The 13,423-nt window shown below is 43.1% G+C and overlaps 1 protein-coding gene across 1 annotated transcript in view; it reads right to left on the bottom strand.

Moving 5' to 3' along the window:
* Window positions 1-8,420, bottom strand: part of LOC126188380 (Down syndrome cell adhesion molecule-like protein Dscam2) — a 445,363-nt gene extending 436,943 nt beyond the window's left edge. The window contains exon 1 of the mRNA XM_049929979.1: window positions 8,204-8,420. Coding sequence (XP_049785936.1) covers window positions 8,204-8,420 — 217 coding nt within the window. The remainder of the gene's footprint in view (window positions 1-8,203) is intronic.
* Between the last annotated feature and the right edge of the window lie 5,003 nt (window positions 8,421-13,423).

Genomic DNA, 13,423 nt, shown 5'->3' with positions numbered 1-13,423 from the left:
TACAACACTAATGATTCCTCTACATCTTTACTGACGGGTCAGATCCGTTCTTAAGACTCAGGTTCCCCTCTCCTCCCTCATGATTCATCATCGCACCGTGTGGTCCAGTTGATACCTCTGCCTCCGTGGAACCCTTTTTTTGCTCACCGCCGACTTATTCAGAACCACTGCTTAATGCAGCGAACAGATTTCGGCTCTCTGCCGAGCTTCGTTAAACGTAAAATTTTGGAAAAGACTTACCCTTCAAAAGAAGGGGCACCTCACAAGTTGGCATCGGAGCCGGACCCACAAATTTTTTATTGGGGGCAGATATCGTGATTTTATTGGCCATGAGACTACCTCAACATCTCACAGACAGTTCGTAGAGTCAAGAGCCATCTGTGGACGAGGACTGTTCTACTGAAAAATGGCTGATGTGAGTTAACATAAGAGGATGCAGGACCACTGTGCGGGCAGAGTCCCCTCAAACACTACCAGCTGTCACCTGAAGCTGGCTCCCCACACCGGGACGCCAGGAGTAGTACCTTTCCAAAACTTTGAAAGAACGGGATTTCTACCCAGGTTACTGCATGCTCGCCAACGATGACGATCTGGGGTAGTGATGAACCACGATTCATCGTTGTACACAAGGCTACGTCATACATCAGCATTCCATGATCCCCAGCAGCATTCCAAACGCAGCCATTTGTCTTGTGGTATTAAACGCAGCCTACACACAGAGGACGGTGATTCCCCAATCCCACTTCTGCTACTCTCTGACCAATAGAGTGGGTTTGTGACGCTACAACGCGGTCCTTGCTACGAATTTTTTCGCTTACTTAACACGTGAACTATTAGTATACGATGTATTGTCTAGTGTAAATATATATTGTAAATACTATGTTTAAATTATGGAATATTTAACACTGGCAAGTCAGGGCATATTTGGTTAACGTTGAAGTCAGAGAGATTGTTTTGTCGTGCCTCTGGGCGCGGAAGCGCGCCAGCGGGCAGTAGTAGCAGTGACGTCGTGCTCCGAGTAAGACTTCCAGTCGAGTGCTGCTATTCCTAGCTGTGTTACATCTAACGGCTAGTGTGTGGATGTAAGTACGACGGGAAAGTAATGGTCGGCATATCTGGAAGCATGGCCGGGCAAGTTATTATGGATTAATGGGCATAGTGCTGAAGAAACGAGGGCTTAAATGTGAAGCGCACTATGGGCCCAAGTCGCAACAGTAAAAGCCCGCTGCCACATTGTGTCGCCGCCGTGGACTTCCGTCGATCCACCGACAACGAGGGAAGTAAGATCTACGTAATTTTCGTGGGATAAAATTGTAGAAGGCTTGCCAGTGACGGTGCTTTTCTCTGAAGTTGAACAATTAATAACAAGCACTTTATAATCAAAGTGTTGCAGTTACATTCCACCCGACAATAACATCAAGTAGGTTCCTTCCGATCATTACCTTATTGAACCGAGTGTGTCACGCCATTATCAAGAGAAAATATGTTAATCATCAAATTATTTGCATAGACGGTGAAGAGTAAATTTCAGACTGTTTTGTACGATTGGTTATCGTAGTTAATTGTTGCACTTAATAAGCTTACGTCAACTGTAGTAACTTAATAATAGACTGAAGTAATAAATTTGATTATTAAGATTTATTTCAATGCATATTCAGCTGAAGTTAGCTCAAGGATATTTCATGAAACTATAAAGCATATTCTACCTGACAATCGCCCAATTAATGAATTATTATCATTCAAAACATAGTTAATGAATTATTGGCAATAGATTTCATTATCAGTAGATTAAACTGTGCAAAGTACGTAATTTTAAAGACAGAGTGACAGTCCATTATTCAAAATCTCGATAGATAATTATCTGTGTTGCAGCTGTCAAATTATGAACAAAATAATTATCAAAATACTTATTGAAAATTAACAATTAATGTTTAAGTGTAGTTAGATTGTTATGACATTATTTTATATGACTACTGAGCCTGACACAGCACTTAGTAAAAGTTCCCGTTCCAACTGCTGCGCTACAAACAAGTGAAATTTATTTTTGACACAATCATTCACGTACTTAACAGTACTATCGCTCATCAGTTGAGCTGGCGACCGATTTTTTAATTGCTTTTACAACTTAATCATTTCTTTCGGCAAAATTTCCACTGGCAAAATTTATTTCCAAATTATTTCCATTATTTCATTTACCGATCGTTATCGAATATAATTAATCATTCAATAACGATCAAGTTCTAACGTCTCCTGTTTCCCGCGGAATAATCATTATTTACTTCGGATTCGGATGCCTTATCCATTCACGGGTCAAAATTTATAATTCACGGTCACTGTTAACTTTGAATTTCGCAAATCCCGGGAAGCAGGGGAGTGTTTTAGGTTGACTCCCCAGTTAAAGAGAGTCCATTACTTGTCGCACGGCTTGCACATATGTTCAAAATGGTTCAAATGGCTCTGAGCACTATGGGACTTAACATCTATGGTCATCAGTCCCCTAGAACTTAGAACTACTTAAACCTAACTAACCTAAGGACAGCACACAACACCCAGCCATCACGAGGCAGAGAATATCCCTGACCCCGCCGGGAATCGAACCCGGGATGCACATATGTGAAGAGTTACTTTGTACTTGGTGTACAGTACGGCGATCCTGCCTTCTGGTGGTCAGAGGTGGTGGACTGGAACCTGGCCTCACATTGCCATGCAGTCCAACATCGGGCAATTGTCACATGTGAACGCCCCACAAATCTTTATATCGCACTGTTCAACCAGTTGGCCAGATGTAGACCCATAATTAGGCCCCTTTGGATATCTGTCTCTGTCTCACTCGTGTACACAGCATCTCCGTATCCTTCACAGTGACAGCTCAACGATGAACGCTGCTGACGCCTCGTACATACCCTACCTGGCTAGGTAACAACACTAAACACGAATAGCACTGATTCAGTCTGGCGTCCACTACACTTATCACAGACAACTGCCTCTAACATTTATAGATCCGCTAATGAAGAATCCGTATACGAAGTTACTTTGGCATTCCGCCTTACCAACGGGCTGCTTCCTTTTTTTGTGGGGCAGTGTATTTCTTATTACGATAGATGTGATTCTTAGTGATCAGACAAGTTAGTTTTCAAGTAAGGGAAGCATGCGAGAATCAGAAGTGCGTTTCCGTGCACAAATGTAGAATTCTGGCAGGGTTCGGGGTGAATGGTGCGGTTTAGTGGTGCTAGGTATGCAGTCCGGAACTAGAAGCAGGTTCCAGGTACTGATGGATACAAGTGACGGGATTTGCCGGGAGTTTATTAAAGCCGTAAATTCCACTTGCTTCTGTGGAACTTGAAGTGTGGTGTTTTTTATGGAACTGACTTTGTACTGGATTCCTATTGTGTTGTAACGGAAATGATCTCGGATGTTTTTAGGAGCCATCTGGAGGCGGTCAGTGGACTGTTAGCGGTGGTATATTTTTCAGTCCAGTAGTCGGATATCGGCATCTTTCTGAAAGCAGTTAGCTGGCTACAGGACTTTTTAATTATTGACTTTGGACCAGTGAGACATTTAACTCTGTCCTGTGAGCCAAAGCGAGACTTTGTTCGAAGCTAGCGGTGTTGTACTAAACCCAAAATTGTGACTTGGAAATGGAGCTACTATTGTGCAACGCAGTGTGCCTTATAAATATAAAATTTCGTACCTGCTTATGATTTTTTAAACACAAAAGAAAGAGCGGCTGACAACCTTCAAGCAACAAAATTAAGCGACGTTTTGCCACGCCAGGCGGAACAAGGTTGTTTTTCTTTCTTTTCTTTTTTTGTAATTTGCACAAATTTATGTGAATTGAGTCAGACTTTTGGAAAAATCATTCACAAAATCCAGAAGATAGCATTGGCAGATAACTATGATAACTATCGCAGAATGAGCTTAATAAATTGTGCGATCAAGTTGCTGACAAGAAAATATATAGGAGACTGGAAAAGAATATAGAAGGCTTGATTAGATGACGATTAGTTTGGCTTTCGGAAAGGTAAGGTTACGACAGGGGCAGTTCTGACGTTGTGATTAATGACGGAAGCAAGACTGAAGAAAAATCAAGAGACGTTCATAGGATTAGTCGTCCAGGAAAAAGTATTCGACATTGTTAACTGGTGGAAGATGTTAGAAACACTGATATTAGGCAACAGGTGAAAGAACCAAGTGGGACCAATAAGACAGGAAGACATAGAGCGAAGTTCTCTGATTGAAAAGGGTGCAGGACACGGATGCCTTCTTTAGCCCCTACTGTTCAATCTATACATCGAAGGACCAAGGAAGGAAATAAAAGAAAGGTTAATCAAGAGTTGGATTAAAATTATGGCAATATTAGTTGAAGACATTGCTTTCCTCAGTGCAAGCGAAGAAGAATTATGGGACGTATTGATCGGAATGAACAATCTAATGAGTAAAGAATATCGATTGAGAGTAAACTGAAGAAAGGCGAAAGCATGAGGGGTAGCAGAAATGAGATTAGTGATAAAAGTAACGTCAAAATCGGGGACCACGAAGTAGACGAAGTTAAGAACTTCTGCTATCTGCACAGACAAAGAAGGAATTCCCGGACAAGATAAGTCTGCTAGCTTCAAACATCGGCTTTCATCTGAGGAGGAAATTTTTGAGAGTGTACATTTAGAGCACAGCATTATATAGTAGTGAATCATGGACTATGGGGAAACCGGAACAGAAGGGAATCTGTTTGAGTTGTGGTGCTGCAGAATGATGTTGAAAATCAGGTGGACTGATAAGGTAAGGAATGAGGAGGTTCTCCGCAGAATTGGTGGAGCAGGGAACACATGGAAAACACTGACAGGAAGAAGGAACAGGATGATAGGGCATGTGTTAAGACATGAGTGAATAACTTCCACGATACTAGAGCGAGCTGTAGAAGGTAAAAACTGTAGGGGAAGATAGGTGAAAGGTATGTGCTGAGATTCGATCAGGATAGAGCCAGTGAAAAATGTCGATAGGGCCCAACCGCAAGGTCGGACGAGTAGTACATCTTCGAGTAGTAAGATCTTTGACAGCTAACAGAGCTAGGTACACGTGGTAAAAGTTTGAGTAGTGGTGAGGAGATGCGCAGAGACAGCAGACGTGTTTCGAGTCGGAGCTAGATGCCTGCAGGAGGCAGCCGGGTCGTGACAGCATCAAAGTAAGAATTGGCGCTACGCACATAATAAGCTATATATTGAGAGAAACTCGGCTCATACCTGGGGAAACTAGAAAGAATAATTAATATAATAGGTTTTCTTTGGTTAAATAATGTCTAAAAGCTACATAGAAATCCCATTGTTGATGCAATAAACGTTTTGTGAAATTTTCTCGTAAATCCATGCTATAGAAGTTTTTTTTAGTTTTTCACATGTGCCTTAAAAGTTTGAAAAGTAAATATTTTTTAGGTAAAATTAGAGTTTCATCTCACACCTTATGTCGTTCTCCGTATCCTGTGCTTGTATTGAACCAAAAGGTACGTTAAAGTAAAGTTCCCATGAGTAAAGCTAATAATTTCATTTATCAGAGTAAAATAATCTATAAGCCATTGCACAGTTGGAAAATTATTCAGATCAGGACAGAATTTTTATTAAGTAACAAACAGGGCCAAAATGAGTAAAGTTATCTAGAATGACAATTTTATGCCATTGCTCTACGGCTGAGTTGAATATATGTTTTATTATCGGCTAAACGGGAAGGAGTGCACGAGCTAAGTTCACAGACGCAGTCAGATGCAGGTTGGTGACTTTCATTTATTTTTACCACTAAACTTTCATGCAGTCAGATGTGTATTTTGAGTATTAATTTTCCAACAATATTTTCATGCAGTCAGATAAAGTTCAGTTAACTACGCAGTCAGATGCAAGTTTTATTAAAGACTGAAGCAGTCACATGCAGTTCAGTCTAGTTTAAATAGAGAAGTTTTATTAACAACACTTTCATAGGGTTTGAATACATTCAAGAGATAATTGAGCACGCAGGGCTCAAGGGTTATTCTGAGATGACGAGGTTGGCACGAGAGAGGAATTCGTTGAATGCGGCGTCGAACCATTCAGAAGGCTGATGATTATATGTATACGTGTTGTCGGAACTTGCCTCGCTTCAAGTTTTTGAAGAGAACGTAATATCCGAAAGTACTGTAACACAAATTTAAGATTACAAATTCAGCCAATTGCGGCACCATATTATTTAAAAATTCTACATCTACATCTTCATCTACATCTACATGGACACTCTGCAAATCACATTTAAATGCCTCGCAGAGGGTTCATCGAACCACCTTCACAATTCTCTATTATTCCAATCTCGTATAGCGCGCGGAAAGAATGAACACCTATATCTTTCCGTACGAGATCTGATTTCCCTTATTTTATCGTGGTGATAGTTTCTCCCTATGTAGGTCGGTGTCAACCATATATATTCGCATTCGGAGGAGAAAGTTAGTGATTGGAATTTCGTGAGAAGATTCCGTCGCAACGAAAAACGCCTTTCTTTTAATGATTTCCACCCCAAATCCTGCATCATTTCTGTGACACTCTCTCCCATATTTCGCGATAATACAAAACGTGCTGCCTTTCTTTGAACTTTTTCAATGTACTCCGTCAGTCCTATCTCGTAAGGATCCAACACCGCGCAGCAGTATTCTAAAAGAGGACGGACAAGCGTAGTGTAGACAGTCTCCTTAGTAGGTCTGTTACATTTTCTAAGTGTCCTGCCAATAAAACGCAGCTTTTCGTTAACCTCCCCCACAACATTTTCTGTGTTCTTTCCAATTTAAGTTGTTCGTAATTGTTTTAATTTAATTTAATGGCGTGTGACGAGAGCCTGGTGCAAGTCTTTCGATTTGGCGCCACTTCGGTGACTTGCGCGTCGATGGGGATGAAATAATAATTATGATGAGGACTACACAACACCCAGTCCCTGAGCGGAGAAAATCTCCGACCCAGCCGGGAATCGAACCGGGGCCCTTAGGATTGACAGTCCGTCGCGCTGACCACTCAGCTGCCGGGGTCGGACTTCGTAATTGTAATACCTAGGTATTTATTTGAATTTACGGCCTTTAGATTAGACTGATTTATTGTGTAACCGAAGTTTAACGAATTACTTTTAGCACTCATGTGGATGACCTCACACTTTTCGTTATTTAGGGTCAACTGCCACTTTTCGCACCATTCAGATATTTTTTCTAAATCATTTTGCAGTTTGTTTAGATCTTCCCGATGACTTTATTAGTCGATAAACGACACCGTCATCTGCAAACAACCGAAGACGGCTGCTCAGATTGCCTCCCAAATCGTTCATATAGATAAGGAACAGCAAAGGGCCTATAACACTACCTTGGGGAACCCCTGAAATCACTTCTGTTTTACTCGATGACTTTCCGTCATTTACTGCGAATTGTGACCTCTCTGACAGTTTATCGCAAATCCAGTCACATAACCGAGACGATATTCCATAAGCACGCAATTTCACTACGAGCCGCTTGTGTGGTACAGTGTCAAAAGCCTTCCGGAAATCCAGGAATACGGAATCGATCTAAAATCCCTTGTCAATAGGACTCAGCACTTCATGTGAATAAAGAGCTAGTTGTGTTTCACATGAACGATGTTTTGTAATCCCACGTTGACTGTATGTCAATAGACCGTTTCCTTCGAGGTAATTCATAATGTTCGAACACAAAAGATGTTCTAAAATCCTTCTGCATATCAACGTTAACGATATTGGCTTGTAATTTAGTGGATTACTCCTATTACCTTTCTTGAATATTGATGTGACCTGTGAAACTTTCCAGTCTTTCGTCGAGCGAACGGTTGTATATGATTGTTAAGTATGGAGCTAATGCATCATCATACTCGGAAAGGAACCTAATTGGTATACAGTCTGGACCAGAAGACTTGCTTTAAGTGATTTGAGTTGCTTGACTATTCCGAGGATATTTACTTCAACGTTACTCGTGTTGGCAGCTGTTCTCGATTCGAATTCGTAATTGATGAGGACCTACAAGCATTAAATTTCCTAGCTACGATGTTCATTTGTAATGAAAGGTCAATATTCACCCAGTGTGTCCGGTGACGGTATATCGTAGCTTAGGATGCGTGATGCGGCAGGACAGCACCGCTCCGCTACCGCCGGACGTGGCTGGAGCAGCGACGCGTGCGAACATAACGCTCGAAGTACGCGCTACGGGCAGCTGCCGAGGGCAGCAGACAATGGCCCGGTATGTCGGTCACGTGGAGCGCGAAACGGCGCCATGTGACGCACGCCAGCAGCGCCGATCCGCCAGCACTGTGACTCCGCCTGGGCAGCAGGCAACACGTAACACGCCACTCGCAACTCGCCAGAGGGGCGGCCGGCGCGCGCCGCTGCTTCGGGAAGGGAGCGCCCCATTCAGACAGCACCATCATCTGAAGATCTTCCTCAGTGAGGTTGGGTCCGCAATTGGAACAAATTGGTTTATTGATTTGGAACCGCCTGCAGCTGTCGTTTTTCTTTTATTTGTGGACTATTACACAATTGCGGCCTGCGATTAACTTCTACTACATCGATGAACGGTAGCAACAGCAGTTGAGTGCCTTAACAGTTGTCGAAAGCTTAAAGCCAGTAATAAATCCATACATACAACCTGGTCACATTTTCGCTATTTGAGCCATTGTGTACGGGAAACTACACTACTGGCCATTAAAATTGCTACATCACGAAGATGACGTGCTACAGACGCGAAATTTAACCAACAGGAAGAAGATGCTGTGATATGCAAATGATTAGCTTTTCAAACCATTCACACAAGGTTGGCGCCGGTGGCGACACCTACAACGTGCTGACATGAGGGAAGTTTCCAACCGATTTCTCATACACAAACAGCAGTTGACCGGTGTTGCCTAGTGAAACGTCGTTGTGATGCCTCGTGTAAGGAGGAAAAATGCGTACCATCATGTTTCTGACTTTGATGAAGGTCGGATTGTAGCCTATCGCGATTGCTGTTTATCGTATCGCGCCATTGCTGCTCGCGTTGGTCGACATCCAATGACTGTTAGCAGAATATGGAATCGGTGAGCTCAGGAGGGTAATACGGAACGTCATGCTGCATCCTGACGGCCTCGTATTACTAGCAGTCGAGATGACAGGCATCTTATCCGCATGGCTGTAATGGATCACCCATGCCCGAGGGAGGACTAGAACCTCCTCCGGGATCAGCCGCACAGTCCATGACTGCAGCGCTTCTGACAGCTCGGCTAATCCCGCGCGGCACTGCCTCTCGCGTCTTTAAGTATCCACTACAGAAATGCGTGGCTTATGAGAAGCTGCTAGACCCTTGCATCTCTTTCTGTCACTGTGCTAGCTAGACTGCTGGTAGTACTTACGACTGATTCGTGTGACTAGGGCCTCCCGTAGGGTAGACCGTTCGCTGGGTGCAAGTGTTTCGATTTGACGCCACTTGGGCGACTAGCGCGTCTATGGGGATGAAATGATGATGATTAGGACAACACCCAGTCTCTGAGCGGAGAAAATCTCCGAACCAGCAGGGAATCGAATCCGGGGCCTTAGGACTGACATTCTGTCCAGCTGACCACTCTGCTACCAGGGGCGGACTATTTCTTCCGCTGATTTCATGCTTTTTTTTACGACCACCCTTCGCAGTGCTCGACGGTCCCTCTCCTGCACTATATGGCGTGTACCTGATTTTGACTAAGTTGTGGTTGTCCGTACACACTTCACAGTCCCATCACCAGTAGTCGACTCGACAGCTTTAGAATGGCTGAAATATCCCTGGTGGTCTACTGACAGTAGAATACCGCCTACCTCTTTATGTACTGGCAGTACTGTCTCTCTTGATATCTTGCGATGTATGCCGTTACTAGTTAACTTAGGTCGTAAACGAACCATTGTGAATCCAAGTTCACAAACCGACAGCCAATCAGCTTCGATTGTGCCGAAGTTAGTTCGGTAAACGAATGTTTTTTGGGTGTGTCGAGCAGTGCTTGGTGGAGTGCTTAGAGTGCGAGAAGATCGAATGTCGACACTTACCAAACAGAATTCTAGAGCTGCGGACCATCACTTCAGAGGAACAAGCGTGTCTGAACTTTACAAAGTCAATAAACGACGGTAAATAACTGAGAAACTCCTGAAATCTGATGAAGAGGTACTTAGGTTTTTCGAAACAGTCAGTAAACCCCTTATTCTTTAAGGAATCGAACTCCCATGTATAAAACATCTTCAGATTGATTACTTTTCAAATGCGTTGATGAGTTAAATATTTTACTTTCAGCATCTAAGAGAGAAATATTTTAACAAAGGTTTGAAATTGTGCTTTAGTTTAGCTGGAAGTCGCTAGGTGGTCTCGTTATGCCCTCAGTTTTAAGCAAAATCAGGTTTTCACGCATCTCAGTGTTTATCACGTCATATCATCTGAGCTACATGTAGTACAGAGATATAATATTGCTGGTACAGTCAGTGATGTACGGAGACAGTGTCTGCACAGTGTATTGCGAACAGAATCTGGAGTAAAGGGGAATTAAATCGAAGTGCTGGATGCCGAAGTCTGACAGTAAAAAAGCAGTAAGCATTATTTTTTTTCCTTTCGCAATTTTCGGGGAGCATCAGCGAGAAGTAGATTAATAATGATTTGAAATTATGTGTAAATTTCGTTGGATGTTAAGTGCTCTGTCTCATATTCTATATGTATTTAGTTCGGGTATTTGTGCGTCACTAGTTACGCTGCCTCAATAAATGTACACAGTTTTTAACTGTAATACTTGTCTTAACTTGTTAAACCCTTAACATATGATTATATGTCTTAATGAGTAGAATATGGCAGCATTTTAAAATTTTAATTTAAAATTAATTTACATGAAATATTGAGAATAAAACTTGCGTTGCTCCTGGAAGTCGGTAGATAGGCAACCTGGAGTAACGGCTCAAGATCTCGATGTCAATCGACAGTTTGTTAGAAATGGTTCGCATCGTTAAGATGGGCAATAGATCCATGCCCCTAAAATTCAAGAAGGCGAGCGAATTCTGCCGGGGTGTTAAGGCAGTCAGTATCCCAACAATGTGAATATTGTTTAAAATGCTTGTGTGACCATCAGCTACTACTTATAATTAAAACCCAAATGCCGACCGTTTTCAGTCACAGACCATCTTCACGCATTATGATTGAAGATAGTATATGACCGGAAACGGTCGACAATTGGTATTTAGTTAAGAAGCAGCTAACTGTCGAACACGCGTTTTTGACATTACCAGACGGCTATTAGTAGTCATATTCCAAAAATGTTCAATGTGAATATTATCGCCACTTCGGCCTAGGGTATGAGTCTACATGTTTAATAGTGAAGCATTATTCAAAATGTTCAAATGTGTGTGAAATCTTATGGGACTTAACTGCTAAGGTCATAAGCCCCTAAGCTTAAACACTGTTTAACCTAAATTATCCTAAGAACAAACACACACACACTCATGTCCGAGGGAGGACTCGAACCTCCGCCGGGATCAGCCGCACAGTCCATGACTGCAGCGCCATAGACCACTCGGCTAATCCCGCGCGGCGAAGCATTATTAAACGTTCACGACCGTCACGAGCAGACGTAATAAATTCCCTACATTCAAGAAGAAGGGCATCAAGCAGGGTGTTCGGTGACTGTTTGGGGAAGAAATGTTCGTTAAAATTTGACTGGAGCTTTCGCTCTACTGCAGCGACTGCAGGGAAACAATTATTTACAATTATTGCAAGTGAAGTTGCCCATAAAGTAGGAAGAGGTTCGTCTCCATACTTGCCAAAGCATGTTGTTCCAATGGATGGTGCATCGCCGCATTCCAATCTTGCAGTCAGCCGACATTTGAATAAAATACTGGGGAGCAGCAGAGTTGGGCGCTGCGGTCCCCGACAGTGGCCTAGCAGATTATTCGACCTAACGCTGCTGGAATTTTTTGAGTGGGGTTTTATGAGAAACTGCATCTTCCAGACACCAGTCAAGGAGCGGGTTGCTAGAATTTTTGAGGTTGTCACTATCACTCACAGCAAGCCAAGAATATTCAAGACGGTGCGCCAATCATTTCTTCGACTTATTTTTGTTGTGATGTTGGACGTAGGAAAAAAATGGTTCAAATGGCTCTGAGCACTATGAGACTGAACAGCTATGGTCATCAGTCCCCTAGAACTTAGAACTACTTAAACCTAACTAACCTAAGGACAGCACACAACACCCAGCCATCACGAGGAAGAGAAAATCCCTGACCCCGCCGGGAATCGAACCCGGGAACCCGGGCGTGGGAAGCGAGAACGCTACCGCACGACCACGAGATGCGGGCGACTTGGACGTAGGAATTTGGAGGATTAACTGGGAAAAATTCGATTTGAGGAACATAACCGGCCAGGTTCAAAAAGAACTTAAGCAGTGAGGGTTCCGCACATATTTAATTACATATATAGGCAGTTCATCGATGCTGGGTAATCGAGAACTCGATGAGTTTTGCCTGTTATCGATATTGACACTGGGAAGTTATAGGTTCCAGAAATTCCACGACTTTCGACAATGCTTTAATTTTAAGTTTGAGGTCACATTACGAGTGGCAAAATAAATATTTTTTTCGTGTTTTATAATTGCAGATTAACAATTTTCTCATTTTTTCCTTTACTTGTCCAGTGGAACATACACAACTGGCCACTAAAATTGCTGCACCACGAAGATGACGTGCTACAGACACGAAATTTAACCGACAGGAAGAAGATGCTGTGATATGCAAATGATTAGCTTTTCAGAGCATTCACACAAGGTTGGCGCCGATGGCGACACCTACGACGTGCTGACATGAGGAAAGTTTCCAACCGATTTCTCATACACAACCATCAGTTGACCGGCGTTGCCTGGTGAAACGTTGTGGTGCCTCGTGGAAGTAGAAGAAATGCGTACCATCACGTTTCCGACTTTCATAAAGGTCGCATTGAAGCCTATCGCGATTGCGACATTGCTGCTCGCGTTGGTCGAGATCAAATGACTGTTAGCAGAATATGGAATCGGTGGGTTCAGGAGGGTAATACGGAACGCCTTGCTGGATCCCAACGGCCTCGTATCACTAGCAGTCGAGGTGACAAGCATCTTTTCCGCATGGCTGTATCGGATCGTGCAGCCACGTCTCGATCCCTGAGTCAACAAATGGGGACGTTTACAAGACAACAACCATCTGCAGGAACAGTTCGACGACGTTTGCAGCAGCATGAACTATCAGCTCGGAGACCATGGCTGCGGTTACCCTTGACGCTGCATCACAGACAGGAGTGCCTGCGATGGTGTACTCAACGACGAACCTGGGTGCACGAATGGCAAAACGTCATTTTTTCGGATGAATCCAGGTTCTGTTTACAGCATCATGATGGTCGCATCCGTGTTTGGCGACATCGCGGTGA

The sequence above is a fragment of the Schistocerca cancellata genome, chromosome 5 (assembly GCF_023864275.1).
Source record: "Schistocerca cancellata isolate TAMUIC-IGC-003103 chromosome 5, iqSchCanc2.1, whole genome shotgun sequence".
Taxonomy (NCBI): Eukaryota; Metazoa; Arthropoda; class Insecta; order Orthoptera; family Acrididae; genus Schistocerca; species Schistocerca cancellata.
This window is presented reverse-complemented; position numbering and strand designations above follow the sequence as displayed.